The 16800-nt window shown below is 45.2% G+C and overlaps 2 protein-coding genes across 6 annotated transcripts; one reads left to right on the forward strand and one right to left on the reverse strand.

Moving 5' to 3' along the window:
• The first annotated feature begins 162 nt into the window (after positions 1-162).
• On the forward strand, positions 163-13543 carry LOC122627104 (transcription factor CP2). Of its 4 annotated transcripts, none has more exons than XM_043807920.1 (12): positions 163-777; positions 850-1099; positions 2409-2550; positions 4484-4558; positions 5159-5431; positions 5537-5681; positions 5991-6227; positions 6326-6574; positions 6661-6737; positions 10648-10903; positions 10990-11440; positions 11576-13543. In XM_043807920.1, exons 1-12 carry the CDS (start codon positions 637-639, stop codon positions 11623-11625), a joined length of 2346 nt encoding a protein of 781 aa, XP_043663855.1. In that variant the 5' UTR covers positions 163-636; the 3' UTR covers positions 11626-13543. The 4 variants fall into 4 exon arrangements, with proteins under 4 accessions (XP_043663855.1, XP_043663856.1, XP_043663857.1 ...); XM_043807921.1 differs by having other exon boundaries at positions 6015-6227; XM_043807922.1 differs by having other exon boundaries at positions 5216-5431.
• Positions 13487-16604, reverse strand: LOC122627107. Of its 2 annotated transcripts, none has more exons than XM_043807928.1 (3): positions 16261-16604; positions 14583-14935; positions 13487-13803 (listed from the first exon to the last, which is right to left on the reverse strand). In XM_043807928.1, the coding sequence occupies exons 2-3, from the start codon at positions 14899-14901 to the stop codon at positions 13709-13711; spliced, it is 414 nt and encodes a 137-aa protein (XP_043663863.1). In that variant the 5' UTR covers positions 14902-14935; positions 16261-16604; the 3' UTR covers positions 13487-13708. The 2 variants fall into 2 exon arrangements, with proteins under 2 accessions (XP_043663863.1, XP_043663864.1); XM_043807929.1 differs by lacking the exon at positions 16261-16604 and adding an exon at positions 15041-15957.
• Between the last annotated feature and the right edge of the window lie 196 nt (positions 16605-16800).

Below are 16800 nucleotides of genomic sequence, written 5' to 3' on the forward strand. Positions count from 1 at the left end.
CAGCCAAGGCGTGGCAATGGTATTCGAAGACGCGTTCGTCGTCTTTTCACGTTTTTTGTCGCTAAAGTCGCGGGGCTGCGCACTTTTGGAAACACATCGGCAGCGCGAAACCACCGGCATCAAGAAACTTTACAACAGTTTCTTCGTGATGTTCTAAGGGAAGCTGGAATTTGGATATATTCGCCCTCTAGAAGCCTACGAGTGGTCGGGTGATGCGCTTCCGTACGCTTCCGGAGTGTCCAAAGAGCCGGAGCCGAAAAAAAATCAAAGAAACTCGAGATAAACGGAAGTACGCTCGGCGAAGGTGTGCCTTTTGATCGATCGAGGAGGGAGGGAGGGAGGGAGGGAGGGGCGGGAGGGAGGGAGGGAGAGAGAGAGAGAGAGAGAGAGAAAAGGATACTTCGACGAATGTCTGCGAACGTCAAAATTCTTCCCGGTCCCTCGTTCGCAATTGTCACATCGATGATCGATTATGTCGATTAGACGAAAGACCGCAAGACGGATTTCTTCGTTCTCTCCCGACTTATTCTCTCGAGAACGTTTTCATTTCCTAGAGGATAAGGCTAGATAAGATCGGAGATAGCTGAATTTGAATCAGGATATCGCGCTATCATTGATAAGCGTCGAGGCCGCTTAATGGAGCTCCAAATAATAATGGATGGCGGTACGGAAACCCTGAACGAAGCTATGTGGTTCGCAGACACTCCGTCGCCTCCGTACGAACAACTATCGCCTCCTAATCGTCCGAACAGATGCGATGGAATAGCAGCGCAGCAAGTAAGTAGAAAGGAGCGCTCGCGGACGCCCGTTCCTCTTACGATAACGCAACTTTATTTGTTCCCGATCCAGGTAGCCGCCGATTATAACGATTCTCGGGATACTTTGTGGCAAGACAAGCAGAACGTGCTAAAAAGCTGTTCGGAAGAGGGTACTGCACGAATACGTTCGAGCAACGAGTCGCCGTGTCACGTGTCCTCGTCTCCCGAGCAACAAACGAGCAGTCCATCTCAGCCAAACAATTTGAAACGTCGAACCGCCGCTGGCGAACCGACGATACAGCCCGTTTCGGAACTCGATAGGAAGCACGCTAGAAGAGACGGTCAGTACGCGAGAGAGGGCGTTTTATCTCTTCCATCTAGAATGAAATCACCTGTTGCTTGCTGAATCGTTCCCGCACGAAAGGCACGACTTCGAAGCGTTTGCCACGCTATCCTCTGCGGGTCAATTATCAATTTACGAGTGACGACCGCGTCTTCGCGTAGTACCGTTCCGGTTCGCGTTAGACGTCCCTCCTATGCTCCTCCTACACGTGTACGCGCGTACGCGGGGCCCTGTACCGACTCCGTCTTCTCGCGTGCACGAGTACGCGATAAATCTCGTTTCGCATAATGGAAATTGACATCTTCCTCTTCTACGCGACTTAACTCGGACGCGACGGGGAGCGGGGAACGTACCCGAATCTCACGACAGTCGATTTTATGCCGAAATCTCGAGAGGGTTTTCCCCTTTGAAAGAATGATTATTACATTATTGATTCCTCCCGACTAAGGCTCCTACAATAGCTCCGAGTCGCTCCTCATTATCTTAAAGTCGTTGCCATAGATAAATCATCTTAAAGGTCGTGGCCAAACGACCCCGATCGCAATGTCGTAGCCACGGCTACTACGTTTTACGTCTTCCTCGGAAATCGAATTCGTTTCTGCGATTGGACGGATCTTTAACTTGGACGTGTCTCGTTGATCCTCCGTACGAATTGTAAATTTCTCGCGCAAAGTTAATGGACGTGGCGTGCGAGAGTCGCGGCTCGTGCCAGTTCCGAGTTCGCTTTTGCATCGTCGGAAAAGCAACGCGCCGCTTTTTAGTACAAATCCGACGCCTTGTTCGCCCACGTGGTCAATCGTACTGATAACTCTTGCTTCGAGTACACAGTGTATCGAGCAGATTAGTTCGCTGTTGAAACGAGAAAGAGAGAATCCGTCGGCAGTATTCTCCAGCGCGATTAAATTCCCTAAGGGTCCGACTTTTTAAGAAAAAAAGTACTTCCTTTTCGCGTGGTGACTTTTATTTTCTCAACGGTGCCAAGTAGAATGAAGTGGAGTGAAGTCGAAAGATCAAGGGTGTCGTATTTCGAAAGTCGACGTTTTTCGCCGATAACATTAAAACATCGACGACGTTACCCGTCCTCTCAGGATACGAAAGAGAGAATCGGTCCGATGCATCATCAGTATCATGCCAATTGCGGGAACTTTCAAGGCGGTACGAATCGATCCATTGTATTCGGACGAACGCGTTCTCCCTTCGATTTGCACGATTGCTTTGTCCTCTTCTCTCGACTTTCGCGTCCGAATGGAATTGAGAGAAAGGAAAGGAACGGAAGAGATTCAAGCTAATTAATCTTTTGCTCGTAGGATCTATCGGAAGCAATGGTTCCGGTCAAGGTTGGTCCACACAGGTGGAAGAACTCGCGGAACATCTGGCCGACTTTGACGGATCTTTGTCCGCGCTGGCGGCTTCCGATCTTGCCACAGCCGTCGCCTCCTACAATATGAGGTAAGACGGAAAAGTTCTTTTTCGATCGAACGACGAGATTCAAAAGTTCGCGCGCTCGTTTCCCCCTCGGTCGGTAGAACGAGTTATCGGCGGGCGTTAGTACCGTCGGTCGATAACGTAGGTCTCCAACGTTGAACCGAGCTTGCATCGAATCTCGATCGAACCGTGTGCAGAAGTCGGAACTAGAGTCGAGACAGAAATCCGGTTCTAACCGGACGCAGTAGTTGGCATTACGTCGTACCAGCGACACGGCCACAAAATTCTAATCGGCCTCGGTTACTCTCGACGCGAGTGTAGCGTCTATGGAAAATCGTGCGTACGTTAGGAGATAACGAATTTTTTCTTTAGACAAAGGAATGAGACGACCTTACGGAAAGAGGATATACTACGTCGTAGACGTGTGGAAAATATTTTTCCGTTCGAAACGTAAACGTTCGTACGCGCGCGGGTACGACGCTATGTAAATAGTAAGGGCTTCGAACGCGTCGATAATGTAGTAATTTTTCAAGTTCGCGAAAGCACATCGATATTTGACTATAGGTCTCTATGCGCGCGTACGCGCGCGTTCATTCAAAGAGAGAAAGAGAGAAAAAATAACTCGACGCAATCTCTGCCGCATTTATATACATATGTACGCATTTATCGGTATCGATCCGAAACAGTGCGATGATCATTGGTACGTTCGCAAAGATCGTTCGATAAAGTTTGTTGTTACTTCGAGATATATGCGTGTAAGATGTACGTATGTAAATATGTAGGAAAAAATACAACTCGAAGGAAAATCCTCATCGCGTTTCGCATGCGTTCTTACTTAATAAATCACTAGTCGCGAGAGAGATAGAGATAGATAGATAGAGAGAGAAAGAGAGAGAGAGAGAGTGTAAGGCTGAAAGTGTGCGGTGGAACCGTCAGTGATCAGCTGACGCGATATAGAGTGCACGTGGAGAATATTTCCAAACGTCGAATCTTTTCGATAATACGATCGGTTTATTATTAGCTGTCGGATTTCGAGTGGTGCAAATCTTGTACGTATCTATAAACATCCTAGAATTACCGCGAGTGTGCTTCTGTTTACGAAATAGTCATCGAAAGAGGCTGCTAGAAGTGCGAATCGAAAGTAAGGCCTTTCGAAATTGCTATTGCCCATCGATCCTCGAGTATTTTTAATAAATACGAAAATAACAAGTCGAGAGATACGATAACGCGATTTCGTAACGATTGATGGGAAAAAATGCATCAGTATATAAAAAATGGGTAAGTCGAGAAACAATTCTGTTTTTTTTTTTTACCCCGTTGAGTTTTTGCAACAAAGTTACGCTCGGCGAACGCGCTAGCTCGAACTTGAGATCTCCATTGGAATCTCGCGCAAAAAAGTTTTCCGCTATTCGATCGGAGTTTATTCATTTGTAATAAAAAAAAATAAAAACTTTTACAGGACTGATATCAAAGTCGGTGCACCGGTCGGAGAACCGGTGCGTTCTAGTTTCGGCTGACCTTAGTCACTCAGTTTTTATCGTATCGGTTCCTTTCTCTGTATCTCTCTTTCCATCATCCAAAATGCTTTTTATCTATTCTGCCGAGCACGAAATAAAAAAAAAAAGAAAAAACAGATGAATCGTAACACGAAATTGTCTAAGATAATGCGTCGAATTTATTTAAATTTTCGAGAGATCACGGAAAAGACACGAATAGAGAAAGCGAGAGAGAGAGAGAGAGGAGACCGCGATTACGCGTCGATTATCGGATAATTAAAAAAAAATCGTTAATCGCTAATATTTCTGCAAGACCATCCGCGATATCGACGTTCGACTTCGCACCTCGTTCATCACGTGACTCTAGAAACATGCGCTCGTTGTTTTTATTACTATTGGATTATTATTATTTTCTGCTTCGGCTCTTTGCTAAAAAGAAATACGTTTGGTGACATTTTCAGCGAAGCTTTACTCGCCTTTCCATCGGTCTTCAAGCAGGAAGCACCGTCACCGGAAAATCAACACAACAATTCGAAGTAAGTAACGCGTCTAATAAAACGCGCTAACTCGTTGATATCGAGGTAATAAAAGGAACGTCGATCGAGAAAGAAAACAGACGGGGAAAATCGAACGGAATTTACCAGGACGCTCCCCTGCAAAGAGACGAACCGATAAACGTTCGATAAATGCTTCACGTTCGTCTTTATCGTCGTGCTTCTGACTCCTTCGGGTCAGAATCTTTAGTCCCACGCCTCGTAGAGACTTATCTGCGTCGAGAGAGAATGAGTTAACTACCAGTGTTGAGTACTAACGAGTCGAGCTGGTCGCCTCGTTAAAGACGATTTGTCCCAAATCTTCGAGATCGAAGTCGATAAATATTCGGATAAACGCAACTCCTTGCAATGTCGCATTGAGAGAGATCTCACGCGATTTATCTCTTTTTTATGACGATTTTTCTCGCGAGGACTTGGACGTGCGGTTTGAAAGGAGATATCGAGTCTCGTTCGATGCCTGATCGCAAGGGGTTAACGGATAGGTCATGTAAACCGTCGGAACGAGAGAGGGAGAGAGGGGGTGGGGAAACAATGAAAAGTTCCAAATTAAAAGTCGCTTCTTCCACTCTTCTAAATTTATAGTGAGTTGATCGAGGCAACTGTTGCATTCGACGAGTATTGTAGCGATGCGTGTTGCAGCTTGAATCACGTGACCCAGAGAGCAATAAACGGGCCAGCTCCGAACAATGCGAGCGTCGGTACGATCGAAGCGGATAACAACAACAATGGACAGACCACGGCGGCGAGTCTTCATCAGCTGCTCTACTCGGGTAACGAGGAATATCCGGCGACGTCGACCTCAGGAAATCACGTTTCTTCCTCCCAACAAGGAAACGAGTTCAACGAGGATTGTCGGTAGGAAATAAAATGCCAAGCTAAAAGCAAAAACCAAAAGGATCGATCGATCGATCGATCGATCGCGCGAAACAGTTGACGGAGAAAGAAATCTTCCGTTCGTAGGTTCCAGTACGTTCTCGCGGCGGCTACCAGCATCGCGACGAAGGTCAACGAGGAAACGCTTACGTATTTGAACCAAGGTCAGTCGTACGAAGTCAAACTGAAGAAACTCGGGGATCTGTCGGCCTACCGCGGAAGGATTTTGAAGGTACTTGGTCATGCGCTTTCCTAGCAAAAAGGAGGAACCCTTCAGGAAGACTGTTATGTTTGGGTAGCGGCATCTTAAAAAACGCTTCGGTGATATGTCACGAGATTATACGAGCGAGCTCGTGCTGGTATCACGCCGACCACGCTGCTCGCGGCGACTTTGACGCGCCTTTCTTCGTAGCCTCCGTTTAACGCTCGTTGCTTCGGAAGACGATCGAAGTTTCGTCTTTCCTCACGGCGTGGGCTCACGACGTGTCCTCGACGTTCGCAAGATGCGAGTCGCCCAAACGGTGCTACAACGCCTCTGAAGGGACATACGACGTTTCTGTTTCAGTCGACGATTCGTATCTGTTTTCACGAAAGGCGCCTCCAATACACCGAGCGAGAACAAATGCTCGCCTGGCAACGCGCTAGACCCGGTGAGAGACTGCTCGAAGTGGACGTGCCCCTTAGTTACGGCATGGTGGACGTTTGTCAGCCTTCTCCGTCCAGCAACAGCGTAGAATTCATGTGGGATCCCACCAAGGAGGTTGGCGTTTATATAAAGGTAAAGAATAGAGGGCGTGCCCGGGGGGAGAGGGGCGTAAAAAAGAAGCTATTGATTCACATACTCGTCTGGCAGATTCGTTCTTTCTCTTTCGTCAGGTTAATTGTATCAGCACGGAGTTTACACCAAAGAAACACGGTGGCGAGAAAGGTGTACCTTTTCGAATTCAAGTCGAAACCCGGTTACCCGGCGGACCCCGGCTGCACGCCGCGTCCTGTCAGGTCAAAGTGTTCAAATTGAAAGGGGCCGATCGCAAGCACAAGCAAGACCGGGATAAGATTCAACGGCGACCGCCGCACGAACAGGACAAGTATCAACCCGGTTACGATTGCACTATTTTATCCGACGTAAGTCCATCCAGCCTTCTTTCTCCCAAACCCGAATCGGCCTACGCCGGACGCTTATCGCATGCAAATGTCTCTCGTATTTACAGATTCCATTAGAAGCCCTGTCGTCGTCGAATTTGATAGCGCAAAACGGAGCGAGTCCTTACGCGTCGACCGAGGCAATGTAAGTACTCGTTGGCTCGTATCTCTGATAATCGAAACCGAACATGAAAATATCACGTTTGTCATCGTTGATCGCGCGAACGCGACGCGCGTACTTGCGTTTGAAAAATGAGGCCGCCGAGGAGGCCGGTCGAATCGATTACGAAACGAGAGTCATACGCGCGTTATTGGCTGCGATCGAAGTTTCCGCTAATCTTGCGTTAGCGAAACAAACGTTACGCCCTTTTTCTGCATTACCGCCCAGATTGCGAAACGACGAGACGATTCCAAATTCTCTCGCGCGAGAGAATCGTCGCTTCGTCGTTCGTCGTTTCGAGGTCCAGCGCGCTAGTCGACTGATATTCCGATGAAAATAACTTGAAATTTTATAGCGTACCGACAAGACCGATAGACCGCTGCCGAAACGCCTAACTCGTCCCTTACGTAACTCCTCCAAACGTAAATATCCGAGCAAATCGAATTTTCCCGCATAACTCGTGGTCTTCGATCCGCTATAGTCCGATCGATCTTTATCGAAAGTACGATTAAAAATAGGATACGACACGAACGTTTTACCTTTCGCGAGAGAGAGAACCGCTCGTCTCTCTCTCTCTCCCTCTCTCTCTCTCTCTCTCTCCCCGAATCGTCGCGGTTTTAAGTAAACAGTTGCGTACAACGATTGGCTCGTTCGGCCGCCAAACGAAACGAGAAAGGTTCGAACGACGTCGTATACGGTTTCTATACGTTCCGTTCAGTACGCGGGACATACGCAGGATCCATAGCGATCTTTGAAAAATGTTTAAGAGCGAGCAGCTAATAAACGTCGGGAAGAAAAATACCGTCGCGGTACGGCAGATATAAAACGAAACTTGGCGTGGTCGGTGTGGCGCATTAGAGCGTGCGCGCGCGCGAGAGAGAGAGAGAGCATGCAGCCGCCCCACCGCCGTACACTCGAGCACGATGAAATACGGCGAATGCGCACGGCGTTGCCGGATCGTCGAGAGCCGTCGAAGGCGGTTAGAGCAGAGCAGGGGCTGAGGAGTAAAACGGAAGGAAGGTGGAGGTTACCGACGGACCAAGAAGCAACGTTCGTAACGTTGCTAATAAACTGGCTCGAACTGGCGCGAGCCGGCATCTGGTGGAGCCGGCAGCGACGCATCGTCGCTACATAGAAAGGAGGGATGTGGAGAAAGAGACAGAGAGAGAGAGAGAGAGAGAGCGAGAGAGAGAGAGAGAGAGATCGCACCGACGACAAATAAATTCAGAACGTCGTAAGATCCACGCGTAGCGTCGGTCCGCTCTGCTTGAGGGTTTTTCATTTTTTTAGCTTGTAACTTTGCGAGCACGTTAGTCGTCTGCTTTTTCGCGAATCCTTTGTCACGAAGTCGAGTCTCTCGAACGGTGGTGAGAGAGACGTTTCTCGCTGTTCGACTATTTGAGCGATCTGGATCAACGTCGAGAACGATCCGTCGCGTGAAAGAAAGATCAAAGAGGAATGGCCAAATCGCAAACATGATCTATCGTTGAGAGACTTTCAAAGGGAATCAATGTACCATCGGTATCCGTGCGTACGGACCGGAAGTGCTCGACGAAGTTTAACGGTGTGTTACCGCTGTCGTCGACCTTGAAGCGAACCCATCGACGGATTTTTCTCGTCCGTCGTCGGGAGTTTCCTCGAGGTTTTTCTCAAACGTTCGCAAGTTCCTTTCGAGTTTATTCGAGGAACCGAGTAATCCCGTTGTCTTCTTGGAAGAGTGCGTGCCGGTAGTCGCGTAACGAAGAGAGTCGAGGAGTAGAAAGATTCTCAAGAGCGATCGTTGTGCGCGCGTGTAAAGTCTCTCTTACGTAAGCGAACGAAACGGTACGGAGATCCGGAAAAAACATCTCGTGCGGGCGTGTACGTCGTGCGTGCATGCGTGCGTGCGTGCGTGCGTGCGTGCGTGCGTGCGGGCGGGCGGCGGCGCGTAGTGCGTGTCTCGTTTCCTCTTATACGTCCGTCGAAGGTGACGCCAACTTGTAATCATTTTGTTTTTGTCGAGCTCGAGCTCTTTCGCGTGGCTCTGTCGAAAACAAAACGCAACGAAACGAAAGAAAGAAGAACGATATCGAAGGAAAATAGAGAGAGAGCTTTCGTTGAAAGGAAAGACATTCGATAGAGCGACTCGCGAATCGGCGATCGTCGTCCTGAGAAAAAGAAGAAACGTTCAGGCCGTTGGAATGCTCCCGTTCGTCTGTTCGGCGGCTCGATCACCGCTATCGTCCATAGGATCGATCGGCTTTACTTTCGTTCCACGGGTCAACGTCGATCTCTCTCCCACTCTCGCTATCGTAGATCGAAAAATTCTCTTCCTCTCGCGGGAAATCGTGATCATCGGTAACGAGCGATCGTTGCCGTCGCGACATGATCGTCGTTTGAGATGACGAGCGGCCTGACCGCCGCAAAGCCGAAGCCAGGGCGGTTAAAAACGCTCCTCATTTGATACATCGACGGACCTCCTCTCGTATGGCGGAATTAATTGGAATCAAACGGAACGCGAGCAACGAGGAGAGGATCGTTCGGAGAATGGACGATCGATAAAGAAAATACCACCGAGAGAGAGAGAGAGAGAGAGAGAGAGAGAGAGAGAGAGAGAGAGAGAGAGACGAGTAGCGAAACCGCAAAGAAAATCTTATCCGAAGATACGGAGAAATTCCTTTCTGGAATTTCGATAAAGAGGAGGAGGAGGGGGGAGAGGTGGAGGGGAAGGAGACGAGGAACAACGAGCGACTATTTTGACAAATAGGAAACGATCCGACGACCACGACGACGACTACTGCTACTGCTATTACTACACTGCACTACGCTACTACGCTACTCGACGACGACGACGACGACGACGACGACGACGACGACGCGCGACGACAAAGGCCAGCGAAAAAGATCGCGCCGGTAAAGACGAGACCGGTGATATCCGGTTTGGGGCAAGTATGCGTCAATCTAAAAGCGATCATCCGACTCAAACCGATCGGGACAACTGCCACGAAAGCTAACACGTTTTTACTTCTTTTCGAAGGCACCGCCCCTTCTATTTTTTTCTCCAAATGGACAAACGTCCGAGAAATTGCGAGAGAGCGAACTAAACGTTCGATACGTCGTCGCCTTCGCTCGATAAAGAAGATTTTCGAGCGAACGAGAGATCGTAGAATTTCCTCGAATTCGATCGTTTGGAAATAGCAGTCGAGATATCGCGAAATGTCCAAGAGCTTCTCGAATTGGGACTTGAAGAGTTGCTGGACCGTTCGATCGTCGCGTAATCCTCGAGAAGAATCTTCTTCGACGGCATTGATTTTCGAACACGAGGTTACCGTCAAAGGCGGCGGTCCGTTAGGGATAGAAATAGTAGCCAAATTCATACACGCTCTTATTGACGGTCGAGCTAGAAGGAATCATCTTTTTCGAGGAGGATTGACGAGTCTTACTTTGAAAAGATGTCGGAACGACTCCAAGAGGATCGCTGCGAGCAAGGCGTCCAAGTTGATCTTTCGCCTGAAAACGCCTACCGTGTAAGACCAGAGAATAATATACGTAGGGATTTCGTTTCAACTGTTTCCGATCGTAAGCTCTCTCTTTCTCCCCTCCCCCCATCTTTTCGCGATTTCTCTCCCCGTCCCTCCCCTCGCCTTCTCCACGTTTCTTTTCCGCGTCCCTACGTGGGCGTACGAAACGCGTTATGGTCGTTTGAATTCTCGGCAATGCGCTTCGCTTTAATTGTTCCTAATAAAGCTAATTTGCCTGAAACGTGAGATTATAAATCTATCTGTCTCTCTTTCTCACGCGCTCGTTCGTTCCACCGCGTTTATCGTTCCAATTGTGATCGTATAAATAGAAGTAGAGAAGGCGCGTTCCAGTCGCGAGACTATATAATCGTGTGTACTTTCGCATCTTTTTCTAGATCACCGCAAACCCGAGCGAGCGTGGGTGGCAACGCTTCGCCCATCAGAGCACCCTCGGCCCTGTCGGTCTCCGCAACCGGAGTCGTACCCTTGGTATCGGCGCCGGATGCTGCGAAAGAAAACGTAGGAACGGCACCGGCACTTCCATCGCCCGCCGCCATCTTGCCGGATCAATCTTGCATCGTTGAAACCGACAACGTTGGCTTCTCTAGGAAAAACGCTAATTCCCCGAAGCAATTGGAATCTATGAAAATAGTAATCGCGTTTTACTCGCATGCGTCAAGAGAGAGATTTTCCGATATCCTCTTCGCGCGTATTTATCCATTTCCTTTTTCTCACAGGGAACGCCTTACTTCACCGAATTGGCACCCGACGCTAACACGGCGCAAACGAGCGCGTGGCTTCGAGCGGCCCGATTCAACGCTTTCGAGTCGACCTTCGCAAGTTTCTCTGCTTCCGATATTTTACGGCTCTCCAGAGACGATCTCATACAGATCTGCGGTCTTGCCGATGGAATACGATTGTTCAATGCTCTGCACTCGAAGGCACCGATGCCGAAACTCACGCTCTACTTCTCCTTGGAGAGCAACGGCTCGCTTTGGAGAGTCGCTTATCTCGATAATTTGACGAGCAACGCGCTAACGAAAAAGTTGACGAGTACTTTGAGCCTGTCTCAGGATCGCTTGCACTCCGTGCTTTTCCTCGGTCCTCAAGGGATTCACGTTTTGGTTACCGACGAATTGGTTGCTAATATGAAGGACGAAAGCATGTACTTTGTGGAAACTATCAAAGGTAAACGTCAATCATCTACCTACGAACTTTATTCCTTAGAGTCGAATAGATTCTTTAAATTTCTTTTCTTCTTTTTTCTGTTTTTTTTCTTTTTTTTTTTTTCTTATTTTCTATTTCTTTCTTTTCTCTTCACAGATGCGTCCAGCGAACGGTACAAGTTACTCCTGAAATCATCGTCACGCTGAACACCGACGATACTACTCGTTAGTATGGGCATCGATATGGAAAATCTTTATGAGAAGATAATCGAACGAAGCACGTTGACGCGCTATGATGCTTCGACACTTTATTCCTCGTGCAACATTATTTATAGATATACAAGCGTGTATATCGTTATGCAAGAAAAAGACGATTCGAGCAAGTTAATCGATTTACATTCTAACGAAAGATAATGCACGGAAAGGAGTCTTAATGTCCGTTATCTTAATAATTTATGTAGTGCCAATTTGCTGCATACCTTCGTATTTATGACGTAGACGATATCGATCATCTTCGGAGTACAATAGAAACGAATACGCATTGATCGCTAATATTTCGCGTTAAAATCACTCGGCTTTATATTTTTGACAATAATTGCGACAATACGCGGGGAAAAATGTTTCGAGCGAATTTGTTTTTTGCCATATTAATTTATAAATCGATCGAAGTAACGTCGATCTTGAGATATAAATATATATACAAGAGTTAAAAAATGGTCTCATAATGAATAGTCTCGTTAAATTTATCGTTACGTTATTTTATTTCGTCTCTAGAGAAATCCTTACGAGAAAAGCGAAACTTAATATTATTAAAAATATATTTTTACTGCGTTACAATATTAAATATAACCTTGTTGTTTCTTTTCTTTTTGTTATTCATCGGTAAACGATATAGGTAGATAGGTAGATACTGACCTTTTAAAAACATCACATTCTGGATACCAAAATGAATAACATTTACGTAATAAGAAAAAAAAAAAAAAAACGTTTCATAGCTATTAACGTTGTCATAGTTATTTTATTATCGTGTTTGTTTGATTAATATACCAGGCAAACGAATAGAGCGAAATTTGAAATTCAAGAATTTCCTTCGCAAACAATGGAAAATATTTATTAAAGCGGCACGATCGAATCGTTAGGTGGATAATTTAATGTGCCTTAACGTTCCGCCGAGCATAATTCTATATGCTTCCAAGGAGTGATATTAAGCGTATATTAATTTGAAATTTAGGCATTTTACGTATTATTCGTATATTCGAATGTAAATCGTACAAATTTCATCGGTCTTAGCTACGCCTGGTTTCACGGAAAAACTTACCAAGTATTATACCTTGCTGTTATTTGTTATGTCGTAAGAGTTTATAGAAACTGTAATTGTTAATAGGATAAAACGAATTATAAACTTACGAATATGATGATATATCGTTATATATTTACAATGAAGCGTACCTGTGCGTCGAACGGCAGCTATGTTTAATGCCGTATTCGTTCTAATCGTTCGACACGATTATATCTTCGGTAATTTACATCGATACGTACAATTAAAGATACGTAATAAGAAAACGATAAACGCGTCGAAAGAGCAACGAATATCTATTTGCCTTTACATATATCGCGCGACTATAAATCAGCTATTTTTTCACTGTTGTATGTTAAGTGCCGCGTATACTATGATCTATTGATAATTTATAAATTATTGATAATATGCATCATATATTCGTCCAACGCAAATTTCCAAAGTCTTCGCAGAACGAAGTGACAAATCGGCGTCTAAAGATAGCGTAATAACCGTGCCTGTAGAAAAGAAACTTAAATTTTGTAAGATTACTTTCGAATCCGACGAGGGACTCTGTGTACGCTCGTAAATCCACGCGCGTCGATATACGAATTACATCGAGTATTGTGTGTGTGCGCGTGCGTGTGTACGTAGTCTCGCAATTTGCGTACGATCAGTCCGAATAAGCATAATAAATATTTTTCAATGAAATCGTAAGGGATATTTTAGCGTCGTATCATCTTTGGACGACGACTCGAAAGTTCTCGGGAAGGATTAGAAAACCGAAATATATATTCATAAATATATTACTTTATTTAACAAAACATAATAATGACAATAAAATCTCAATTGACTTGATCATTTGACACGTGAGACCGTAAACGATTGCTTACGTAAAGCAACGTAACAACGCATTTTTCGTATAAATCGTTACTTTTATTCGGTAGAAAGCAGGATTTTTGTACTCTCTCGTTCCAGTCGACTCGTTTCGTCGTAGGATTCGAAAATCCTCGATTACTTTTTCTTCTTCAACTGTTTGTTCTTCTTTTTCTCTTCTCTCTTCTGCTCGCGCTCCCTCAAGCATTTGAAAAGTTTATAAATGAAGAATACTGAAAATATACCATCAACGATTTTAATCAACGTATTTCGTACGGTCGTTCGAGTTGATTTAAACGAATGATCGTGTAATATGGTGCAAGGAATCATGAAAGCGGCACAAAGAATAATATGGAATTTGATTACTGCGAGATTCGTATGTATATCCTAATTGCGAATTACGTATGTGAGTTCACTTTCATAATCACTGCCTCGGGATGTCGTCGTACCTATTACAACAAATATTAAGAATATCGCCAAAAAAAGTAAAACGTTCGATTGCATCGATGAGGAAAACGAAGCGGCAGAGCTCCAATCGTTAATGATTTCTTTGACAAATTCTTTGGCTTCCTTCATCAAATCTTTCTTATCCTGATCTTCTAGATTTTTCAAACGAAGGAGCATGTCGATCAACTTCTCCTCTTGCTTTTTAGAAAGTGCACCGATATTACGCAAATTTTCTAAAATACTTTCACCCATCTCGAATACTTGGTCTAACGCTATCAAAAAGAAAGAAAAAGAAACTACAGCTAGTGATCGATTGAATATTCGATGCCGTGTCGAGTGGACGATTAGATAATAAACGATATGGAGATAACTGAGCACTTGATGCGATATAGGCAGCAGTTTTAACGGGTTCTCATCGTCCAATATCAACGATTTACGAAACCAAATATCTGCGTAATGATCGAAAAGTGCAAAGACAAGCGAGTTGGCTCGAACTGACGAGGAAACTCAAAGTCTACGGATCTACGATGAGTCGATTTCTTTGCTTTACGTTCTCGATATTTACCAAAAATGAGAGCCACGACGGCGAGCAAGGACAACAAAATGAAGGTTTGATCGACGAGATCGCGAGTTGGCATTTGTTGTACGTCCGAGGCACGACCTTGAATATCCTTCATCAAATCTGCCCTCAAGTCGGCCTTTTCTTCCTCGGACATGCCGGTAATCGAATCGAGCATCTCGAGCAGCTGTTGAGTGTTGGGCAGTGATCCATCGAAATCCGCTGTCTGACTTTCCTCCGCATCGTTAACGCTTTCGGATACAACTTTGTCGGCAGCGTAAACGCTAACGAACGTCTCAAGCCCGCTTAATATCGACATCCACATCCTGATTGAACACCAACGATTAATACGCCGAGCTTTTAAAAAAAATTTTCATGAAAGGCTACACGTTTTTTTATCGCGTAAGTTCTATCGCTATTGGATATATATGTGTGCGTGTGTGTATATACGTATATATACGTACGTATGTACAAGGTAATCGCGTGCTCGTTCGACTCGATCGATCGAATGGAATTTCCAAATATTCGAAAATCACGGATAAGAGAGCGTGATTCTCCAGCGAGTAGAACGTATCTGTGATCTTAAATAAGAGACTTTTACGAGAAGAAACGAAAAAGAGCTTTTGAGAAGCATGTGCTTCTAGAAAACGGAGCGATCGATTACTGGGGGAGATCGTTCGCGCTTTGGCGGGAAGACAGCTAAAAAGAAGACTCGCTTTACGATTGGTAGGATCTCGGATAGCAGGAGCCAACGTGGCTTCCAACGACGCGTGCTTCAACCTTGCACGAACGACTTGACCTTTTCCAAGGCACCGATAAAGAGGAAGTTCTCTGAATATACTCCGTCTCCCTCTCCTCTCTCTCTCTCTCTCTCTCTCTCTCTCTCTCGTTTACGAGCGTGTGCACGAAAAAAAGTATTGGCAGACAAAGAAAAAGACAGAGATAGGGAGAATCCCTTATCACAAGCTACCGAGCGACTCATCAAATTGACCTTTCTCGATCCCGTCTGTCAGCCGACTCTTTTATAAAAATAAAATGGGCCTGTGTTAGATAAATTTCATAATATAATAAAGTAATGAGATAGAAAGAGCATCGCTCGGCGATCCTTAAAACTTAAATGTCTTATAAAAAAAAAAAGAAAGAGAGAAATAAACGTGCGATTAAATTTGTCAAAATGTTTATATTCGATAGCTGTTTATCCATCTGAAAACACTTTAAGCAGCTGTTCAAATTTCTTCTCTCGTTAAATTTTCTAAAACGTGTCTTATTAGACGCTAAGAATATATAGGAAAAAATTGCTTCGTTTCGTCAACGTCACTTTCGTGCTCCGACTCGAAGATCGAGCTAAAGAAATTACCGGAAATTCGTTTAATGGAAACGTATTTCGTTTTTTTTTTTTTTTTCTTTTTTTTCTCGAATCGCTCGAGAAAGTAAATCGAACGGAGAGATAAGCCTTGTACGTCGACTTGTACGTGTCGCGTTTCCTTTCGGAATGAAAATAAAATCGAATATTCTCGAAAATCGAGATACAACGAAACAAGTTTGAGATGACGGATCAAGGAACGCGTTCGGCTCGTAAAAACCATATGTTCTTTCTTTCGTCGTAAGACCGAAGAGAGAAAAGGAAGTAAAAAGGGGAAGAAAGGCATAGGATATACCATGTTTCAAAACGAATGATTCTTACCGGAAAGACCGCCGACTATTATCGCTGGAAGAACGAAGACGACGTTGTTGAAGCCGTGTTGATACGGCGTGTCAGGTCCACTGAGGTCCACCATTCTTTTGCTTCCTTTCTCTTTCGAATAAATGAGAATCTTCAGAAAAATTTCATCGCACTCGCGGCGGTGCTTGGCGAGAACAGGTGTCACCGCGACGCCATCTACGGAACGATTAAGAAAATAAGAATGCGTCTCGTTTTCGTTTCGCCGTGCCTATCCTTTCCAATCCTTTCTCGTTCTTCTACTTGATGGTATACCGGTACTTTGCAAATACCGGCCTATATGTACGCTATACGTACGAATGTATGCATGTAAAGGCGCCGAATTTACCGATGGAAAAAACAATGAAAACGATTTCAATCTAGTATTCTAAATTCACGAACGAAAGTATCGATCTTTCGTCGCTCTCGACGACTGCGCACCGATATCTCCTTTCACGAAGAATTTCAAATCTCTTCCATGTCTTTTTACGAATACCAGATTTATGAAAGAAACTAATTAACTAA

Source organism: Vespula pensylvanica, chromosome 2 (assembly GCF_014466175.1).
Source record: "Vespula pensylvanica isolate Volc-1 chromosome 2, ASM1446617v1, whole genome shotgun sequence".
Taxonomy (NCBI): Eukaryota; Metazoa; Arthropoda; class Insecta; order Hymenoptera; family Vespidae; genus Vespula; species Vespula pensylvanica.